The sequence below is a fragment of the Cyprinodon tularosa genome, unplaced genomic scaffold (assembly GCF_016077235.1).
Source record: "Cyprinodon tularosa strain WSP-4 unplaced genomic scaffold, ASM1607723v1 ctg46, whole genome shotgun sequence".
NCBI lineage: Eukaryota > Metazoa > Chordata > Actinopteri > Cyprinodontiformes > Cyprinodontidae > Cyprinodon > Cyprinodon tularosa.
Genome location: NW_024039185.1, coordinates 952,943 through 972,984, shown reverse-complemented (window position 1 = coordinate 972,984; position 20,042 = coordinate 952,943). Strand labels below are relative to the sequence as shown.

Below are 20,042 nucleotides of genomic sequence, written 5' to 3'. Positions count from 1 at the left end.
GTCATCACCTAGCTTAATTTAACTTAACTTACTGGATTACTTGTTGTTTTCTGCTGCCAACAGAAAACAATTACAAAAAATGTATACCCTTACTTGTGCTTGAGTGACACTGAAATCATCCCTTAAGTGCTGCAGCTAAAAATGACAGAATCATACATTTTTAGTTTTTTAGAAATGTCATTGTGTAATTTTTCAATGATTACTTTTCAGTGTTTAGTTTTTCAATGTTTTTGTTTTTTCAATGCTAAATCTCACATTCAATTTCAGTTGAAGCTGTCACTGATTTAGCTCTTAAGCCATGTTTCCAACCTATAAATATTTAAATAATTTGTCCTTTGACCATAGGAAATGTAGATCTGTAAAGGACTTTAAAAAAATACTTGAGCTCTACCTCTTTAAATGTTGGTGTTTGATATTTATAAACGTTTCAGAATCTAAAAGGTTAAACTTTGTCTGCATCTTTGTTAATCTAAAGAATTTTCATTCAATTGATAAGGTTTAGAGAGTTAAAAGTTAAAATCAGGAACCATTTTTTTAAATTGAGCAGCTGCATGCTGCATTAATGCTGTCTCATTGAACCAGTCTAATACCCTGCAGGTAACGTTGTGGCCCGTGGCACTGAACGTGCTCCAGATGCTCTCTCTGTCAGCGGAGACAGCAGCCGGCTGGCATTTGTTGGTCCCTCTCAGTATATCGTCACCATTGCTGATGCTCGATCACTGGATGAGGTATTCATCCCCTTTTCATTTGTGGAATTAGCTCTATCAAAATAAAATCTCTGATAATTTTAAGTGCATTTCGATAACATCCTATCATCCCTTTGATGTATGTGCTGAATTGTATTATGTAGTCAACTTAAAGGTTGAATTTGTCTCAGTTCCCTCAGCACTCATCCCTGTCTGGATTGTTGCATGTTTTCTTTTTCCAGCTGCTGCGTGTCGATGTGAGTATTTTGGATGTGGAAAGCCCTCAGTTGGATTCAGCACTGAAGGTCTGCTTCTCTCCGGCCTCAACTGAACATTTGCTCGTCACTACGTCTGCAAACAAGATCCTTTGGCTCAGCTCCAAGACCGGCCGTCTACTCCGACAGGTAAGGGCTCAACTCTATGTGCGCATCGGGTGCTCAGATTTAGTATTATTATGAGACGGATGGGTCGATGTTTGTTTGTCTTTTGAAATAATACACGATCATATTGTTGATAGAGTATTTTTATCATAAAGTGGTTTCGTAAACATGTATTGATTAAGTTTTGTGTGCAGTTCTCTGATCATCTCCAAGAATATGGAAGAATTTAGGAATAATCAATTGGGACATTTCCATCAACATTTTCTAATGTGGATTTTAAAGTTGATGGAAATGTCAAAATTTGAATCAACTCCGTTAAATTTGCAAAAAACATTTTATTCTCACTTAAGGTGTTTTTTTGTCTGTTGTGAAAAACTGTTGATGTGGAAAATAGATGAAAAATGATTTTTGAATCAGCTCTGACATAGCAACCTAAAACTCAGGTGACTGATTTTTAGGTTTTGAGGGCGCTGTCTTTTCAGACGTTCCTGTTACACCTTCATTAAATCTTTCCTCCATTACTGATCTGTGGTCAGTGCTAGATTGTGGCCTCTACTTTCCGTTTACTGCAGCCACCTGTGACAACGTAATATGGACGCCTTTAATAGTGCTTGGTTAATTTGCTTTAAACCAAATTGAAATGCCGCAAAGTCGCATTTCCTTTTTTTTTACTTTTAAAAGTTTGCTTAAAATTCAAATTTATGTTGAATGGAAACATGGCTGCTGTTAAAATGAAAATGTCAAAATGATATTCACTTCTCTGTTGGCTTGGCCATTGTGTGTGAAGCAAAGGTCTAAAAATTGGCCAGTTTCCTGACTCCTATCATCGATCAGGAGTCAAACAATCAGAATTTTTTCTTGCTAAATACATTTATAAAAACTGGAAAAAATGTATTTTCATTGAACAACCAGATTATTTCTTGATGCTTCTAATAAAAGATTTCATTAAGAAGAAACACAGATTGCTGTTGGAAACGGTTGCTTTGTTTGCTTCATTTTCTGTGTTGGATTGAACCCCCCCTCCACCCCCCACTTCATTAATGTTTGACTGAAAGGCGTGACTCACAGCTAGTTCTGAGAAACAGAAGCCATTCAATGAAGGGAAAAATCTCATCATTTGATCCCCCTCACAAACCATGAGGGAGTATTTTGGTCTCACCCATGTTTTTGTCTCCATAGGTGTCCAATGTGCATAAGCATCTATGCTCTTCCCTGGCTGTGAGTGAAGACAGCCGCTTCCTCCTGACTTCTGGACACAATGCTGTGAAAGTTTGGGATTATAACATGACACATCGCGTTAATTCACAGGTAGCTACAGGTGAAATATTTTAGGATGTTTGAATGCTCCTAATAATATTGCAAAAAAAAAAGATTATTCCATTTGGTTAATTTAAATAAAATAAAATATTTTAATTTGTACATAATGCGAGCTCTAACTGCTATATTAATGTGAGCATAATTACTGAGAAAGCCTGCAGGTCATCTGTAGATAAAGAGTGATAAAGCTGAACGTTGTCTTTATATCTCTTGGCAACAGATGTTTATCGGCCACAGTCAGCCTATTCGCCAGGTCAGCTTCACCCCCGACCAGCTGGGGATTGTCTCAGTGGGAGATGCCATTTTTTTTTGGGACTTCTTGGCAGATCCTGATGAACGTTTAACTGACAGTGGGTAAGAAGTTCCTCCATTAGTTTATCTGTTACAGTCACTTTTATTGTTAAAGAACTGATTCCTTCTCTTCATTCAGCTCCCTCTTTAAAGCAAGACAAAGCTCATCTATGGCAGCAGGTAAGGTTTTAACATTGAGCTTAGTTTAATAAGCCATCATTATGTACACTAGTTGTGCTAAAATCCACTGTTGGATGGATTTCTTACAGAAGCACGGCTGTCCAATGGGATGCCTCGGCAGACGGCTCCCCTCCCTTCCTCCCAGCAACAGCTGGATGTCAGTTCTATGGACCACGTTATGCAGAGAGGTTTGTTTGCTCTGTTTTAAATAATATTAGTGGTGGGTAGAACACTAAATCAGGTAATGGATGAGAAAATGAGGCAATGATTACAGAAATCTGCTCATTATCCTTTTTTCTGTTTAATTTCCTAAAGTGCAAAAGTGTTTTGAGGCATAATGTTTGTTCTCCATGTTTGCGTATGAATAGAATATGAAGAAATCAAAGAAAACTAAATGATATTTCAAACAAAAAAGTCCTCTTACAGTTAAAGGCAATAATAATTCAAATAGGAAATCAAGAAAATCTCCAGTTATCACCAGACAGGAGTCAGGGAGCATCATAGACAGGTTGTCAGGGTAACACAGACATACACTTTGACGTAAGAGCAGCTTAGAGAGACCAATTAGCAGTCATGTGTTAGCACACTAGCCCTGCGTTTCTATAGGATATCCTTCTGTTTGCAAAGATGGATCCAACTTCGAAGTTGACAGTGTTTTCATGTAGAGTGGGTTTGCTGAAGTGCCAAAATGAATGTAGTTTTTCATATATAGACATTATTCACCTCATAGCAAATTCACCTGGTGTATGGGATCTTTTGTGATGCTTCTCACCCTTTTCTGGATTTGTGCAGCATAAATAAAGTCTGGATTCGGTAGACAACATCCTCTGTACGGTCTTCACCACACTTGTCTTGCTTGACCCTCTGAACAACTGAAGTTGTTGACATGCATACACAAACAAATATGCAATAGATCTAAACAATAATTTAACAAACCGAAATTGGCTGGTTGTTCTGGTAATGGTCCACTGTTTGAACCGCGCTGTCCTCAGGGCTTTGAGGAGCCCTATATGCTCCCCACATACTACTGACAGCTCTAGCCCTTTCAGGGTCTTCTTCAGTTTCCAGCTCTGTGTTGCAGGTCTGTAGCTGCTGAATTCTTTCACATCTGCAGGACTGTCCTCGGATGCAGGCATATGTTAAACATGCATCCAATGATCCCATATAGTTGTCCCTCAGGAGCCTGGTCGTTTGCATCCCACTACGGCCCTTTTTACACCTCCATTTTTTACCATCTTTGATAGAACCCTAGTTATATTATTTGTGTGGCTGTGCCTAGATGGTTTGCATCTCTCTGTTGCATGTATAAGAAGTATTCTAAAAGAGGAACTCTGTCATATTGAATTTATAAATACTTTAAAATGATAAATCAAGAGCCTTGAGGTAAAACCGAAGCATCTGTTCCTAGGTTTTGGTTCCCTGCCTGTTTGTGAAGATGACCCAGCAAAGCCTGTTCAGAGCACTGCTCCAAACCCAAGCTCTGATTCCAGACCTGCCGTCTCCTTTCTCAAAGTCACTGACTTGGACTCAGACAGCTTTTCTCCCCTGAATGCAGGTCAGACAGACAAAAGTAATAATTTCCAGGAAACAGACCTTCTGTGTGTTTTTTATCTTCATTTTAAAGCTTTTATTTGTAAATGCCGGTTTTCAACAGACTCTACTCAGAATCAGCTGGAACGCCCAGATTGCTACAAGCACTTTATTCCTCGTTTGAGAACCTTTTCTCCAGATCAGGTGAAGTTATTTATTGATAGCTGAACCAAAGTCACTGTTTGTGTTCCTGTCACTTTTTAACTGTATATTTTGTTTATTCAGTCTATTGCAGTTCCTCAACCTCAAGATGAAGGAATAAAACTAAAAGCAGTGATTGGATACAATGGCAACGGTAGAGGCAACATGGTCTGGAGCCCTGATCAAGGTAAGGACAGTACATGTAGTTTTCACCGCAATGTTAACTTATCCTAATTAGCTCTATCCTCGAATCTATGATAAGCTGAACTGTGGCCACTAATTTAGAAATGTTTTATTTTCTTATTCTGCTTTAACCAACTATATTTAATGTTGCAGGTTTATTTGCATATTCTTGTGGCTGTGTGGTGGTGGTGGAATATCTTCATTCAGGGACGCAGAAACACCTGCAGGGACACAGCAAAGAGATTTCCTGTCTAGCTATCTCTAACGATGCCCAGGTACCTCACTGCAAAAAATCTAAATTTAGATAAGTGATTTTTTTTTCTTAAAATAAGTGCATTTGTTCTTGAATTGAGAAGGTAAAAGAGACATTATGCCAATGGAAGAAGACAATTTACACTTAAAATAAGAAAACACAATCGCATTGTCTTATTTCAAGTGCATATTATCTAATTATCTTATTTTAAGGGGAAAAATACTCATTCCATTAGCAAACTATCTGATTAACTTACTCAAATTAAGGGTAAATACACTTAATTTAAGACATTTTTACTTATTTCTAGATCCTTTTTGCAGTGCTCTCTGATATCTACTGTTTTATAACAGTGAGTTTAACCGTACATAATAAATTGTTCTTTTATAACAAATCTAACAGTCGTTGGTAGGGATACACAGTGTTAGGAGAATAATTATAAAGGAAAAACTTTGTGAATGTGGAGACACTGTTGTCTCTCTTCTTTAATAAATATGCTTAAGATGGAAATTTTATTGTAATCCAAAGGGGGGCCCAGAAGAAAATCTTTGGGAACCACTGATCTAAGTAACATGCTTTTAACAATGATGGATCCAACTGCATCTGGTATATTAGAAATACTTGCATTAAACACCAATATTCATAAAAAAAAAAAGAAAAAGTAATTGATCCCAAAGGGAAATTAAATGTAAGTATTCTTATGTAAATGGTTAATAATTAAGGGGGGTGGCGGCCAAGTGATTAGGGCATCGAGCACAGACTGCCACTCTGGGTCTCTGAGCAAAGACCCTTAACTCCACAGTTTCCCGGGCGCCAAACGAATCCAGCCCACTCCTCCCCAAGGTAATAGTTTAAACGCAGAGTTAAATTTCTCCAATGTGAGATCAATAAAGTTCAATTATTATTTTTCATTATATTATTAATTACTTGACTTGAGTTATTGCTATTGTTTGATTGCATGAGAATACAATTATTTGCTCAACGGGACACAAAGAAAAAATACTTGGTTATGGATTTATTAAAAAGACAAAACTAATAGATAAAAACAGATTAATATTGAGAACAGCTCCAAAATGTGCAAATATAGCTAGAAATATTTTTTTGATTGTGCATAATCATTTAAGTTTATGCCCAGCTTCTCTCTTATCCAGACCATGGCATCAGCTGCTGGCGGTAATAGCAGCACAAGCTTAGTCTTCATCTGGGATGTTCAGAGCGGAACTTGCCGTAAAACTGTCTCCTACCATAAGGGAGCAGTGCAGAGTCTTGCCTTTTCCAGGGATGACCTTCTCTTCCTCTCTGTAGGTTTGTAAAAATCTGAGTTTTGTGTCTAGTTACAAAGTTAAAACGTTTTCCTGACTAATATTATTAATAACCCAATAAAATGCAGTAAATATGTCATTGAAGTCCTCCAAATGTTTTACCTCATAGGAGACTTCTCAGATCCAGGGTTGGCCCTGTGGAGCACTGAGAACTTCAAGTTGTTATCTAGTGTAAAAATGTCTGGACCAATCCATGATGCTGCTTTTAGCCCTTCAACAGCCGGTCAGATGGCATGTGTAGGGAGCCGTGGGGTCTACTTCTGCTTCATCCAAACACACCTATCAAACACAGACTTGAAGGTAAATATGTACCTATTTCTTTCATTTTTACTCTAGGCAGTTTTTGTGAGCATACCTGCTTTACACATTCTTACTTTCTTTGATTCTGTAGGTCCATAGGGTGTCTCCACCATCAGAGGTGGGTGAGGTGGAGCTGACAGCTCTGAGCTACCATATGGACAGCTATCTGTTAACAAGCACAAATCGAGGACATGTTTGTGCATGGGACATTACCAAGCTATGCTGCTTTATGATCTGGAAAGCAGATGATGGAGAAATTGGTAAAAATAAATAAATATGTATTTCTGAATGTGATAACAGGGTTATTTATTTTCACGCAAGCCTGAAGTGTGTGCCCTAACTGGACTCTTCTTTTACAGGAGTGCTGCTCTGTCGAGGGAATCGCTTGCTCACAGGCAGTAACACCCACTGGCTGCGGGTATGGGACATTAAAGCTGCACAGGGCATCAGGTCTACAGAAAACATATGCAGGATGAAAAGGTATAAACCAGTTTTCCCCTGATCGGTTTGGCTTCATGCTAAAAAGATGTAACTATGTATAAAGGCTCAGCTTATTGTTAGATGATTCTCAGTCCTTCTGGTCACATTTAATCGTTTACCAATATTACCTACAGGAGATTATTAAGATGGTGTATTATGCTGTTAGTGGAAGCTTTAAAAAAAAAACAAAAAACTGATTCCTTACATCAGATTTATTTCTCAACGTTGTGCACATGTGAAACTCAGCGGGACGAAGGTTGTCATGGAGCAGGAGCTAATGCTGGACGGGACGATGGTCAGCGCAGCCTTCGATAGCTCAGTAGACATGGGCATTGTTGGCACCACAGCAGGAACCCTTTGGTACATCAACTGGTCAGACAACAGCAGCATCCGTCTGGTCAGCGGACACAGGTCAAAGGTAACCACCATGTTTTATATCACCTACATTCATTCAGATTCTTATATGAAGAGAAAATAATCCACACAGCCTTAAAGGGGAATGCTGTTTTTTTTACATAGGGCCCTTGATTTTACGTTATTATATCATGTTCTACTCACCCATATGAGTTTTGTGTCATTTGGAGCTGTTCTGAAGATATTCCATTAGCTTATATCCAAGTAACGTCTTCCTATGGGCAAACGATTTGAAGGCACAAACTAAACTGTTAATTTATCATTTATGATACGCCAGACATCCGCGGTTAGATTTTTTATATTTATATCTTTTAAAAACAAAGCGGCTGGTATGACATCATCCGGCGCACCCGCTACCATTCATTCTTCCTGTCCGCTGAACTGCTGCTAGTTTTACTCACATGCCTGGATGATGTCTAGTGCTGCTACCACAGATGATCTCGCTCTCGAAATGGAATTGAACGATTCAGATTAGCTACCCGAATGAATATAAGGGGTAGAGCGTAGCCGCATGTGGCCCGGGCTGCTTGTCACAAATCCAGAACACAACATGATGTAATAATGTAAAATCAAGGGACCAATGTAAAAAAACGGCGTTTCCCTTTAATGTTGCACTAGATTTTAAGAATTTACATCGCAGCCAAACATTCTGTGTTTTATGTCAGGATCCTCTTTGTTAGCGAATTATGTTTATTCTTACTGATGTAAAAAAAAAAAATCCAGAGCAGACATTTTCCTTTAAATATCACTTAGTTAATACAGAGAGACCACTCATGTAGTTAGTTGAATCTCTTAACTGCATTCCTTGATTTTTCACTGCTGAGGTTCTTTGGTGAACATTTTTGAGATTGTGTTGTGATATATCAATCCTATTGAAACTGAAAGTTTGTGTTCACAATGAGTAAAAAAAAAAGAAAGGCATGAGTGAACACATTTACACGGTGTATGTGGACCTACACCACATGTTCAGATATGAACAGTTTTCGCTGCTGTATCTTTTGTCTGTTTGCTCATAAGTTAAACCCTCAAAGGACGCATTGCTTTGTCTCATAGAGAACCTTTATGTTGTTTGGACAAAACGACATACATTCTGCCTGGACTAAATGTGTAATCATGGTACTTCTAACCTTTTGTTATCAGCCTTTAAAATTCCACAATTGCATAATTTTATGTTTGTCTGCCTGAGTATTTCATTTTAAACTTGTTTAAACATCTAATCCACATCTGGCAGGCCAGTTTGAGCAGACTTTTTACCAAACCATGTCTTATTTTTTAGTAAAATCATTTCTATTTTAAATAAATCTATGTTCGAGTAGAGCTGCTCCTAGTTAATTTTTAGCTCCTGTTCTTCTGGTCATCATCACCCTTCCTACATAAAACCTCTCTGTTGTATTACATTGATGTCGACATGGCTTCTTATGGCAGGAAGCCTTTTAAAGAAATATGTTCTCTATTATGCCAGTACCTAATCCCTATATTTAGGGATTAAATAATCCCATATATTCACAGCACCAATGCTGCTGTTATTATATGTTTGTACTTAGATCCTAATTTATTCTGCAAATTCAAACTGGTTCAGCAGGTTATTTCTGGTCTGATGAAGATCATAGTCATTCAAAAAAAGTTAAAAAACAATCCACTGAACTTTGTTTCCATGTTTGAAGAGGTTTGAACAGCAACCTCTTTGGGACAAGACTCAGAGGTACAGCTACATCTTATGGACAAAAGACATTCTTTTGAGGACCAGAATGTTCACATTTTGGAAAAAGAAGATGGTTGGTTTGAGAAGGGAGTGAAGGAAGCCATCTATGTTAAGAAAGAAAAACCAACCTTGAAAAGAGGAGGTGGACTCCGATTACTGCTTTAAAAAACCTACAATGCAGCAATTGAGTTGATTCCTTCCCGCTGTCATCGCAACCCCCATACAGGGGAACAGAACACCTCGCCTGTTTAACCAGGGCAACAATTCCCTTTAATGACCCCCCTTTCAGAGACAAAGACAGGTATTAAATATTGCAGGCTAACAAAGAACCCAAGCGACCCCCATTCCAAACGGGCAGACTAGTTCGTCTGTTTTAATTTGCATGTTTTCTAAGCCAAAACAAGGCTTTCTTATTTTTCTACTCTATAAAGCCTCGAACAAAACGCTATTTCTGACATTTTGAATTCAAAAAGCTTCTTGGATGGGAAGAGAAAAGTCTTCAAACTTGGAAACAAAGTCCAGCGCATTTTTTATTTTTATTTTTTTCACTTTTTTGATAGTCCTTACTGGTCGGTTAGGATTTATTCAGACATCTTTATCCTCCTCTGCTGTTTATCACCTGACAGCCTGCTCTGCCTCACTGCTCACTTTTCAGCTTCTGATACTGACATTTCTGCTCCTCCTGGCCGGTTGTTGCCCTAATTATATCTGTATTTTTACATTTTGCTGCATCTTTTCCCACACATATTTTTTAACTACTATGCATGATGTGACTCTCACTCTGGTTGGCTAGAGAGTCTGCTAACCTAACAGAGAGGGTTGGGCTGGAAACTAGTGGTTGACCTGAGGAGGACAGAGAGATTTCAGAAAAATAAACCAGTGGGTTGCATATAGGGTTTCATAAAGCCTAATATTAAGTTAAGTCTAAAGATAAATGAATGTCTTTGTGACGCAATATGTTTGTTTCTTTTATCTTTTCATTCTAATTTGGCTTTAGGATAAAATGAAATGCTGCTTTGAATCAAGTATTTTGTTGTTGGTGTTTTCAAAGTGTGAAATTAGCCTATTTTTCCACACCCAGCTGTTCTTATTAAATGGGTTCCCTGTGCTGCCACTCAGCTGCATTAATGGTCCCTTTTAATGCCTCCAAACAGCAGGGAACTTTAAAAAGTTGGGTTTTATGCTGCTACCACCATGAACACATAATTCTGGAGTAAATACTTGTTCTGCGGAAGATGCCCCTGTATAAGCTGTCTTCTGCCATGCAGGTCAATGATGTGGTTTTCAGCTGTGATGAGAGCCACTTTGCCACCTGCAGCGAGGACGGCAGTGTGAGGGTGTGGTCAACCTCCAGCTATGAACTGGTGGTGCAGTTCCAGGTGATCGACCAGGTGAGAGAACACCAGTTACTCTTTCCACCAGTTTATTTACTGGGACCAGACCCAAACCCTTAATGTATGCTGGGTGAAGATAACAAGTGGTGTTGTTCACCTGTAGGACTCCCTTTAGACGAATCAAAAGTCTTTAAAAAAATTAGCTAACCTCTTTCCTTTAAATTGCCTTGTTTGTTCAGGCCTGTTGCTGTCTGTGCTGGAGTCCTCCTTCTGGTGAAGATGGCGCACATATAGCTGCAGGATACGGCGACGGGACCCTTAGGATTTTCCGGCTCGCTTCGAAAGAGATGGAAATGAAGCTTCATCCTCATTATGTGGCCGTTTCGGCCATCACTTATTCTGCCAGTGGTGAGAAAACAGCTGTTTCATGCACAGCAAGGGTGGGCAATTCAACTGCAACTTTTAGATCCATTCTTGGTCCAACAAACCTGAATCAAATGACCGAGTTGCCTCCTCAGTATGCAGTCAGTTCCTCCAGAGTTCTCTCAATCATGTAATTACCGTACTGACCAGAATACAGGACAACCCTGATTATTAGACTATCCCCTCTTTCCAGGAACAGTTTAGGAACAAAATAAAAAGACCAAAAAGTATAAAAAAAAACTGATAAATTACATTTATTTGGTTTAAAGAAATGATTTTATATTGAAGTGCTAAGAATTTCATTGAAATAATTTTGCTTTGAAAGATTTGTTCAAATAAACAATAAAAAGTTTTTTTTTTTTAAACAACGGTAATAACACATGTAATTGAAATCTTGCAACACTTAAATGCAATCTGAACTTTGCTCATGGCGACTCCAACACAGCCGTCTTCACCTCAGTGTACGGTGCCGGCACTGCGACTTCTGTCATGTGTTTACGAGTTGGTATTGCGTTGTGTGGTTCTTGTCTTTAACATGTTCTTGAAACCCTTGTTTTCAACAACACTGTACGGTCGTAGATCCTTAAAAATGACCACGGCCACAGACTTGGTGATTTTCTCTGCGCGAGCAGAACTTGGCGGCAGTTTAGAGATAAATGATGTGTCTGTTTGGAGTCAACGGGCTGTGCTTCAGTTTTTTGTAGCGCCTCTGCATGATATCTAATTAAGTGGTTATGTAGGTTTGTCGTGTTACTGCAGTACTTTAATTCTGTCTGACACAGCTTACAAACTACCTTGCTTTTGTTGATTTCCTGAGTTCCGGATTTCAACGGGAAAAAAAATTAGCCCAAACGTCTGACTTAAAAGTTGGTCTTTTGCTGTTGCTCGCCATGACTGTTGTGTGCTCTAATTTGGCCTCTGCACTAGTTGAGAATGGTAACCAAACCGACAGCGCCCCCATCGGTCAGGAGGTGAATTGATTCTGATGGGCTCTCGCACCGAATATGAATTTTTTGTGTAATAAATGCGATGCATCAATTCTTCAATTATTTTACCCACCCCTACTCTCACTTCATTGCACTTTAATGCCGTATTTCTTTGCTGCCTGACAGTTGCTTGATGCCTCCGCTGTGTTAACCACCATTATTTTAACCAATTTGGGTATAATTGGTTAGACCCTGATTATAAGACGACCCCACATTTTCACATTGTTTTTAACGGAAAAAACAAATTGTCTTACATTCGGGCCAATACGGTACTTTATTCAGGTTTGTTGGTCCAAAGGCACATCTAAAAGTTGCAGGATACCGGCCCTCAGGAACTGAAACTGCCCACCCCTCATGTAAAGGGTTCCATTTTGCCAAGATAAACTATGATGATTCTTGTTGGGATTTTTTTTTTTTTTTTTGAATAAATCAAAATAAAGTGAAACTGAAATTGAAGGCAAATGATGGGTGAATACTTTGTAGAACCGCTTTTCTCTGCAACTGGATAAAAGCATCCCCACAGCATGATGCTGCCATGACTGTGTTTCACCAGCTGTCTTCAGAAAAACGTCAAAAGTATTTTCCTCTACATGTAGGGCCTTTAAATACGGACCAAAAAGTTACATTTGCTCTTATGTCTTAATAAATTTCCTCCAGGGATGTAAGAAAAAATAGATTTAGTCAAATTTTACAATGTTCATGTAGATAATATTACAATTGATTCAAAATGTAAATTATAAATTATAAAGTAATTTCCCTCTGGGATTATTAAAATACTTCTGATTCTGATATGCCCAAATTGCTTTTAATTGTAAAGAAAGAAAAAAAAAAAAAAATATATATATATATATATATATATATATATATATATATATATATTAGTGCTGTCAATCGATTAAAATTTTTTAATCGCGATTAATCGCATCAATGCCTGAGTTAACTCGCGATTAATCGCATTTTAATCGCACATTTTTTTCGTGATTGAAAATCATTTAAATACTCTCGATGACATACAAAAAAATACATACAGGCTAGGTTTGTGCCAATGTTCTTTTTTTAAAATGAAAACAGGTCACAGATACTGATTTATGCCAAAAATAACAAATATGTAGCCAAAAAAAGGCCCTGAAAACAGGCTGATGTAAAAGACAGTCTTTACAGTTAATACAGTCTTTTGAACAAAGACAAGCATTTTACCCTACTGCTATAAAATGCAGTAGTTAACATTAGATGTTAATTAACCAAGGTAATAATGAACAATTTTCAATCAATACATCAAAATCAATAGACCGACGTCACTAGATGGAGGTAGTCTTTTCAGCCTCTTAACAAAAATGAGAACACACACACAAGCACCCACCCACCCACACACACACACACGATACCGACCTGTGGCGTACACAGACGGCAGCAGATTCCATTTCACCTCAGTAATCTGTTTTCTCAGCGTATTTCAGGTTGCTACTAGTTACCAGACACTCAACTTGTTTGTTGGTGGTGGGGCTTAAAGAAAAGGCACTAGCGCTACCCAGTGTATGAGCGTCTTTTTTCCTTGAGGAGCTCCGCTCTAGAAGCCTATGAGAAATGCATAGACTGGGGGAAAATAGCCCCGCCTTCCCGCAGGCTGCAGCGGGATGTACTTGGAAAATTGTACCATAAAACCACATAGCGTTAATCTCACGTTAAAAAAATTATCGCCGTTAAAATGGCCTCGCGTTAACGCGTTAATAACGCGATAATTTTGACAGCACTAATATATATATACATATATATTCATGCAAACATCCATTTAATGGTTTTAATCTTTCATAGCTCTTAAACCCACAGCCCCTTGTTGAAGAACCTATTATTCTCTACTGTTCTGTCTCTTCCTCAGGTCATGTGATCCTTTCAGCGGGGGACGGCCTTGTAGCTGTGAGCAGCCCAACAAGTGGAGCAACAATTCGTGTCATCAGGGACCATAAAGGAGCAACAATAACCTCAATCCAATGTGTCAACGAACAGGTCAGCTCACTGTAATAACCTCAAATAGGTTCTAGTTTGGAGGGATCAAGGGGTTATGGGATTCCAGTTAAGTCATCTCTGCAGTAATGATCACAGAATAATGCAGATTAAAAATTATATCCGCTTTGTGTACAACAAGGTTAAAAGTGACACCAGCAGTGGGGGAAAATACCAGTTTTATGCATCTTTTTATGAAAAAATTATTTTTTACAAATCTGAGTTCATCTTTTAATTTAGTTTGGGTTTAAAAAGCCAAGTTAAACATTAAAACATTAACAAAAAACAGTTAACTTCAGAGTTAACATGATCTATGTATTTAATTGTTTCTGTGTCACATGATATTACTGGATCTACAGAAACCAAAGTTGTGGATTATATGTGAAATTAGTAAACAGACACGCTGCATCTTGTTTGTTTAACTTTCCTTTCTCAGTGCAAGAAGTTTGGAGTGGAAGGGAATGAGCTGTTTTTAGCCGCTGGTGCCGACAGACGGGTCAGTGTTTGGGCCACCGACTGGTCGAAGGAGAAGTGTGATCTGCTGGACTGGCTGACATTTCCTGCTCCGGCCAACTTTGAGGTACCGCTTCTATTTTGAGATGAAACTTTTAGTTTATCCATGTTTTTAACATCAGATGAACTTGAAGCCATCTTTAAGCCAAAAAACCCTTACCCTAGAAAATAGTTTGATTCATTCAGCAGGTGGCAGCCGTTAGCATCTCGCATCAAAGTTAATGTCCCTTACACTGAAATCTCACACCTTCCATTACCGCCCTGCTCCATTCCAGACCGCATGCGCAAAGCAAAGCCTACGGCCTCCACAGTTCCTCCCATCTTGCTCGGGGAGAGCATGTACGATATAATTATTCAATTCAAAGGAGGAAAAACATTCGGTATTGAATGCTTAATCTAATATGACATAATTAAAACTCAACATCAGCATCAGTAACGTTTCTGCCCAAACATTTTCTTTCGTTGTCAGTCTTTGTAATAGGGTTAATTAGGATCATACAACATTGGTTTGTTCTCTACTTCCAAACTCAGTATCTCTTCATCCATCCAAGAAGATGACTGGATTTAATTTAACTTTTAAGCCTCTCGGTATAAAATCAATATTTTGATCAAGATGAATAATTTGCTTCCTGATATGTTGAAGTACCAATAGTTTGCATCCAATAATTTAAATAAACAGTCTTAGTTTTGGGGAATATATAAGATTTATGCTCGAATTTGTAGTTACTGAGCTGCTGTTACCCTATTTTGATTTGACAAAATTTCTGACAGAAAAACAGACCAGAGCAAAGCAAAAAAATATTTTTTCTCCGTATTTTGACTGACAGATGGAAAAGACGTACGGTGACGTTCAGAGGAGTAGCGGAGGATGTGGAACAGTTCTGATTAATTAACATGACTCCGCAAAATGCTCCGCACGAACATATGTGAGCGGTGCGGTGAGAAATCTGGGGATTAGAGTTTGGGAGATTTCAACCACAATATTCATTCTGTTTATTTAGGAGTTTATATAAAATACAATTTTAGTCCTGTATTATTTTGAGGCAGCAGTAAACGACTGCATTACTCTTCTATTAATAAAAAAGTGGTGTCAGCTTTCTATCCTTGCAAATAACTTGACAGATCAATCTGCCAACATCAGGATTGTTCCCGGTATTCTGATTTAATCTTTTAGTTTACTTTAAATTATCGGGAGAAATTTATATATATTTTTAAAACCCAATGACTAATATCAAGTATGTGTTCTACAGTACATACATTCAAATGCATGCAAACATAATGCAAACATTAGGCAAAGGGGAAAACCAGGATAGACGAGCAGTAGGTCCCATGAAAGCCGGTAGTGTGAACTATTGGACGGGACGTAGTTTAAGGTTCATTATTTTTATTCTGGCCTGTTTCTAGTAAAAATAATCTCAGTCTTTTTTTTCTTTCTTTTTTTTATTTTTATTCTCTCATTGTTACAGGATGACAGTTTTCCACCCAGTCTGGCTGCTTTCTACCCAGCAGATCATAGCCTGCTGGTCTACACTGGCTATGCAGTAGAGAAGGAGCTCTCCTTTTACAGCCTGGCTAAAAAACAGGTAACGCTGTAGAACTCCTTATCTATTGTTTTCTTCTGTCCAGATTGGTGAGAATGCTAAATGGTTTCCTTTTGCTTCGCCTCAGATCATAAAAAAGATTTCCCTGACTCACTGGGCCACGTGCCTTAGCCTGTCTTCTAAAAATCATCTCTTAGTCGTTGGATCCAAAGGTGAGGGCTGAGAGTAACTCAGAGAAAAGTGTGAGAGATGTATAACAAATTCTCACTTTGTGTCTAAACTCCCATCAGAGCGAGTGCTGAAGCTGATCAAGTCAACCAGTGGAAGGTTTCAGGACTTCCTGCAGCACAGCGACTCGGTGCAGACGTGTCATTTCTCCCCCTCTGGGATGCTTCTGTTTTCTGCAGCTTATAATGAGGTTCTGCTCTGGGAGGTGCCAGGATTCTGACCACCTCCTCTGGGGTTTTAACATGTAGCACTGCAGGTTTATTTATTTATTGTGCCGGTTTTATAAGTTTGACTGTATTGTTAAATAGATTTCTATAAATCTAATCAGAATTTTGTATTTAGGGTTTTAAGAATAAAATGTTTTTTATTCGAGAAGTTTTGCTGTCTGGCTTGATGGTTTCCGTTTCTGAGTTTCTGGTTTTTGATGCATATTTTATCCTTCAGGACTGAGATTGGTTTCCTGCTGCTGATTGCAATGCCGGGTGCAATCGAGGCTTTTAGCTCCACTGTGATGGAAATAAAGAGCACTATGTGCCATATGGCACAATAGATGACATTAATGCAAATTTTCAGGAAAAAAAGCTGAACACTTAGAGGTAGCTGTGTTTGTACTTTAAAAAGCACAGCTTAGATGTTCTGTTCAGATTCTTGTGCTGAATGTTTCCGAAGACGTTCAAACATCCGGAAACAACATGGTCCACAGTTGGACTGCAATTTGCCTGTTATTGTGAGCTTACCTTGAACTGAAATGCAAAGTTCTAACTGCAGCACTTCATTCAATTTTCACCAACACAGCCTCGTTTAAACTGGACCAACAAACAATTATCTATTGTTTTCCAACTGTTTTAGTAAATCAAACCTGAGTAGTTTAGGTTGCAGTCCAGTTGTTTTCACTTTGATGCCCCTGAACAAAATGCTTGACTAGTCTGGGCTCTATGGAAGAGAGAAAATAATAAAAACAAATATTTTAATGGAAGCTGCATGAAGTAGATTTTACACTGTAGGTGACAGCAACCATTCAGAGAATATTGGTATAGTCAGATGGTCAGTGGAATGCTATGCGTGATGGAAATGATAACCTTAAAGCTAAAATTGACACAGCATACATAAGGAGAACACGGTAGTGGCACCATCATGTTAAGGGATGCCAAACATATTGCCAGAGCTACGATGCTGTATATCAAAATGGCCTAGTGAAAGTCAACACCCACTGTGTGCCCAGTTAAGAATCATACAAGATTTTAAAGATTCCTCAGATGCTCTCTGTATAATTTGATGGAGCTGTGAAAAAAACGTTTTTTTTTTCAGTTAATGAATGCATTTCCATTCACTTCACAATTAATGCAAAGCATGAGAAAATACTCTGTGGTGGGGAAAAAAAAGCCAGGCTGTGTATATTATAGTGACAGTAGAAAAACCTGATGATCATCTGGGATAAGATCAGAAAAGGAAGTACAATTTTTACCCGAGAATTATTTTCCTTCATAAAGTTTTCACCAATATGATTTTTTTGTTGTTTTGATATATAACCCCTCCCCTCTATACTAAATTAAGCCATTTACCGGATTAAATCATTAAAGTTTCTTAAATGATCACCAATGATCCATGGATTTACTGTCATGTATCGCCAACTGCAAATGGTAGATTATTCTAAAAATGACCAGATCTGTTATCATGTCTGCTGGTTAGTTATTGCATATAAGTTTTAAAGTGTTATTTAAGGAGTTTGTTCTGAGTGATCTCTTTTCAGGGAAAATAACCGGAGAGTGCCCATCTTTAACAATGCATTCAGTACATTCCACAGAATTCTCTTCAACTTTTATGACTAATTAAAACTTAGAAAACCTTTCTAGTCATTTTGTGTACACAGTGTAATAAAAAAACAAAGAAATTTCGTTTTGTACAGCTTTCATGACATTTCCATTTCTTAAAGTGCAGCTGTGATCAAATGTAAACTCTGAAAACATTTTTCAATACAATATAAGTTTAATTCTAAATTAAATTCTAAATTAATATCTACTTAAGAATATGTGTGGCAGTCATCATAGTTTATCCTCCTGAGAACCGAAGAAAAAATTTTTTTTACAATTTCTTTTTTTGTGTGATTTCCCATGTATTTGGACCTAAAAAAACACATTACAATTTTAATTTTTTTAAATATATTTTTAATTTTAATTTTATTGCATGCCCACTGTGGAGGACAACAGGACGATTTTCATGGGAAAATAGAACAAGCTTAAGAAATAAAGAAATAAAAAAAGATTATGTCTTGAAAGTGATATTTACCTAAGAACCTTTGACATTTGATAAAAACAGATACAATTCTGTAAAATTCTTATTTTGTTTGTTGCTTGCAACAGCAAAAATACATGTATTTAGTTCAACAATAAACTATAAGACATAGAACTAAGCAGTTCCTGGAAGCATCTTTTCGTTTTTGTTATGCAGAGGAACATCTTGCATTTGGTGCACCTCATGTATGTCTTGCCATAGCAGCCCATGGTCCTGCATCTTTCCGCATGCTTTATGTCCATCATCTCTGGCATGTGTCTAGCTCCTAGTCTGCGTACAGATGGCTCTGGTTGTGGAATCCTTGTTTTGGTTGGTGGCTGATACTCCTCCTCACTGTCTTCACTGCTGTCATGAAATGCTGGACTATCCATCAGCTCTTCAGCCAGATGCAGTTTGAAGTCCAGGTAGTGCTCTGTGTTTTTAGCTGGTCGATTCAGCGCTATACTGTCAGACTTGTACTGAATCCAAGCATTTGTGATGGCAACAACAAAGAAATGTGTCATCACATGGGATGTCCACCTCTTCGTCCTGGTAGACATGCGATAGAAGCTCAGCATTCTGTCACAAAGGTCTAAGAACACATAAGTTCCTGGAGGAACAGACACGACCATTCGCAAGACTGCTGCAGCTCCAACTCCCAGTCTTTGCCCCCTGAATGTGTTCTTGCCCTGATAAACCTCAAAATCAAGGATGAGACCATTTGGAGAGGCAAGCACAAAGACCTTCTGGCCAGTAGGGTTTGGCTTTCCTGGCAGATACTGCCTGACTGGGCAATGGCCTGTGAATGGGATGATTTGCTCATCAATGCACACTTTATCACACCTTGGAAGGCTGAAACAAACTTGCCTCACACGGTCAAGCAATGGTCTGACTCTCCAATGAATGTCTGACTTCTTTGTCTCTTCACTCACATCCAGGTCATTGACAATCTTAAGTGAACTTCATAGCTTGTAGAACCTGTCCCTTGTCATCTTCTTCCTAATGACTGGTACTTTGGTTTTTCTAGCCTAAAAAAATTTCACTCTGTGATAGCCAAGGCAGGCCATGTGAACTGATATGCCAAAGAAAATTTTTATTTCTTGGGCAGTAGTATTCAGCGACACTCCTGTAGTTTGCAGTTGTCTCTGATTTGTAAAGACTGCCAGATCTTCAAATATTTTGTCATCAATGTACTGTGAAAAGTACTGTATTAGACTCCAGTATTCACGGATTTTAGGGTCATTGTGATCGGCAGAGAGCCCAGGTAGCACAAGTGTGAATCTATTATAATGGGATGGGAAAAAATAAAGTTAATAAAAACACTACATTTGTTTTACACCATAATTTCAGTGTCATGTATGTAATATTGACCATTCTCACAAGCATTTTTTTTAGGCAACTTGCATATATTTAACATCTGTTATACAGACAACAAATTCTACAATAATCTACAGTAACATGATAATAAAATTGATTACATTAACCTGAAACTAAATAAAACATACAAGT

At 38.1% G+C, this 20,042-nt stretch overlaps 1 protein-coding gene across 1 annotated transcript in view; it reads left to right on the top strand.

The window, feature by feature from the left end:
- The window catches only part of wdr90 (WD repeat domain 90), a 33,817-nt gene extending 17,180 nt beyond the window's left edge, over positions 1 to 16,637 (top strand). Inside the window, exons 22-43 of the mRNA XM_038300928.1 lie at positions 598 to 728; positions 929 to 1,090; positions 2,246 to 2,374; positions 2,604 to 2,737; positions 2,814 to 2,854; positions 2,944 to 3,042; positions 4,263 to 4,409; positions 4,509 to 4,588; positions 4,670 to 4,772; positions 4,922 to 5,043; positions 6,170 to 6,323; positions 6,450 to 6,640; positions 6,732 to 6,900; positions 7,000 to 7,120; positions 7,367 to 7,538; positions 10,505 to 10,627; positions 10,810 to 10,978; positions 13,856 to 13,983; positions 14,417 to 14,560; positions 15,960 to 16,076; positions 16,162 to 16,246; positions 16,325 to 16,637. Coding sequence (XP_038156856.1) covers positions 598 to 728; positions 929 to 1,090; positions 2,246 to 2,374; positions 2,604 to 2,737; positions 2,814 to 2,854; positions 2,944 to 3,042; positions 4,263 to 4,409; positions 4,509 to 4,588; positions 4,670 to 4,772; positions 4,922 to 5,043; positions 6,170 to 6,323; positions 6,450 to 6,640; positions 6,732 to 6,900; positions 7,000 to 7,120; positions 7,367 to 7,538; positions 10,505 to 10,627; positions 10,810 to 10,978; positions 13,856 to 13,983; positions 14,417 to 14,560; positions 15,960 to 16,076; positions 16,162 to 16,246; positions 16,325 to 16,482 — 2,879 coding nt within the window. The 3' untranslated portion in view covers positions 16,483 to 16,637. The remainder of the gene's footprint in view (positions 1 to 597; positions 729 to 928; positions 1,091 to 2,245; positions 2,375 to 2,603; positions 2,738 to 2,813; positions 2,855 to 2,943; positions 3,043 to 4,262; positions 4,410 to 4,508; positions 4,589 to 4,669; positions 4,773 to 4,921; positions 5,044 to 6,169; positions 6,324 to 6,449; positions 6,641 to 6,731; positions 6,901 to 6,999; positions 7,121 to 7,366; positions 7,539 to 10,504; positions 10,628 to 10,809; positions 10,979 to 13,855; positions 13,984 to 14,416; positions 14,561 to 15,959; positions 16,077 to 16,161; positions 16,247 to 16,324) is intronic.
- Positions 16,638 to 20,042: the final 3,405 nt, after the last annotated feature.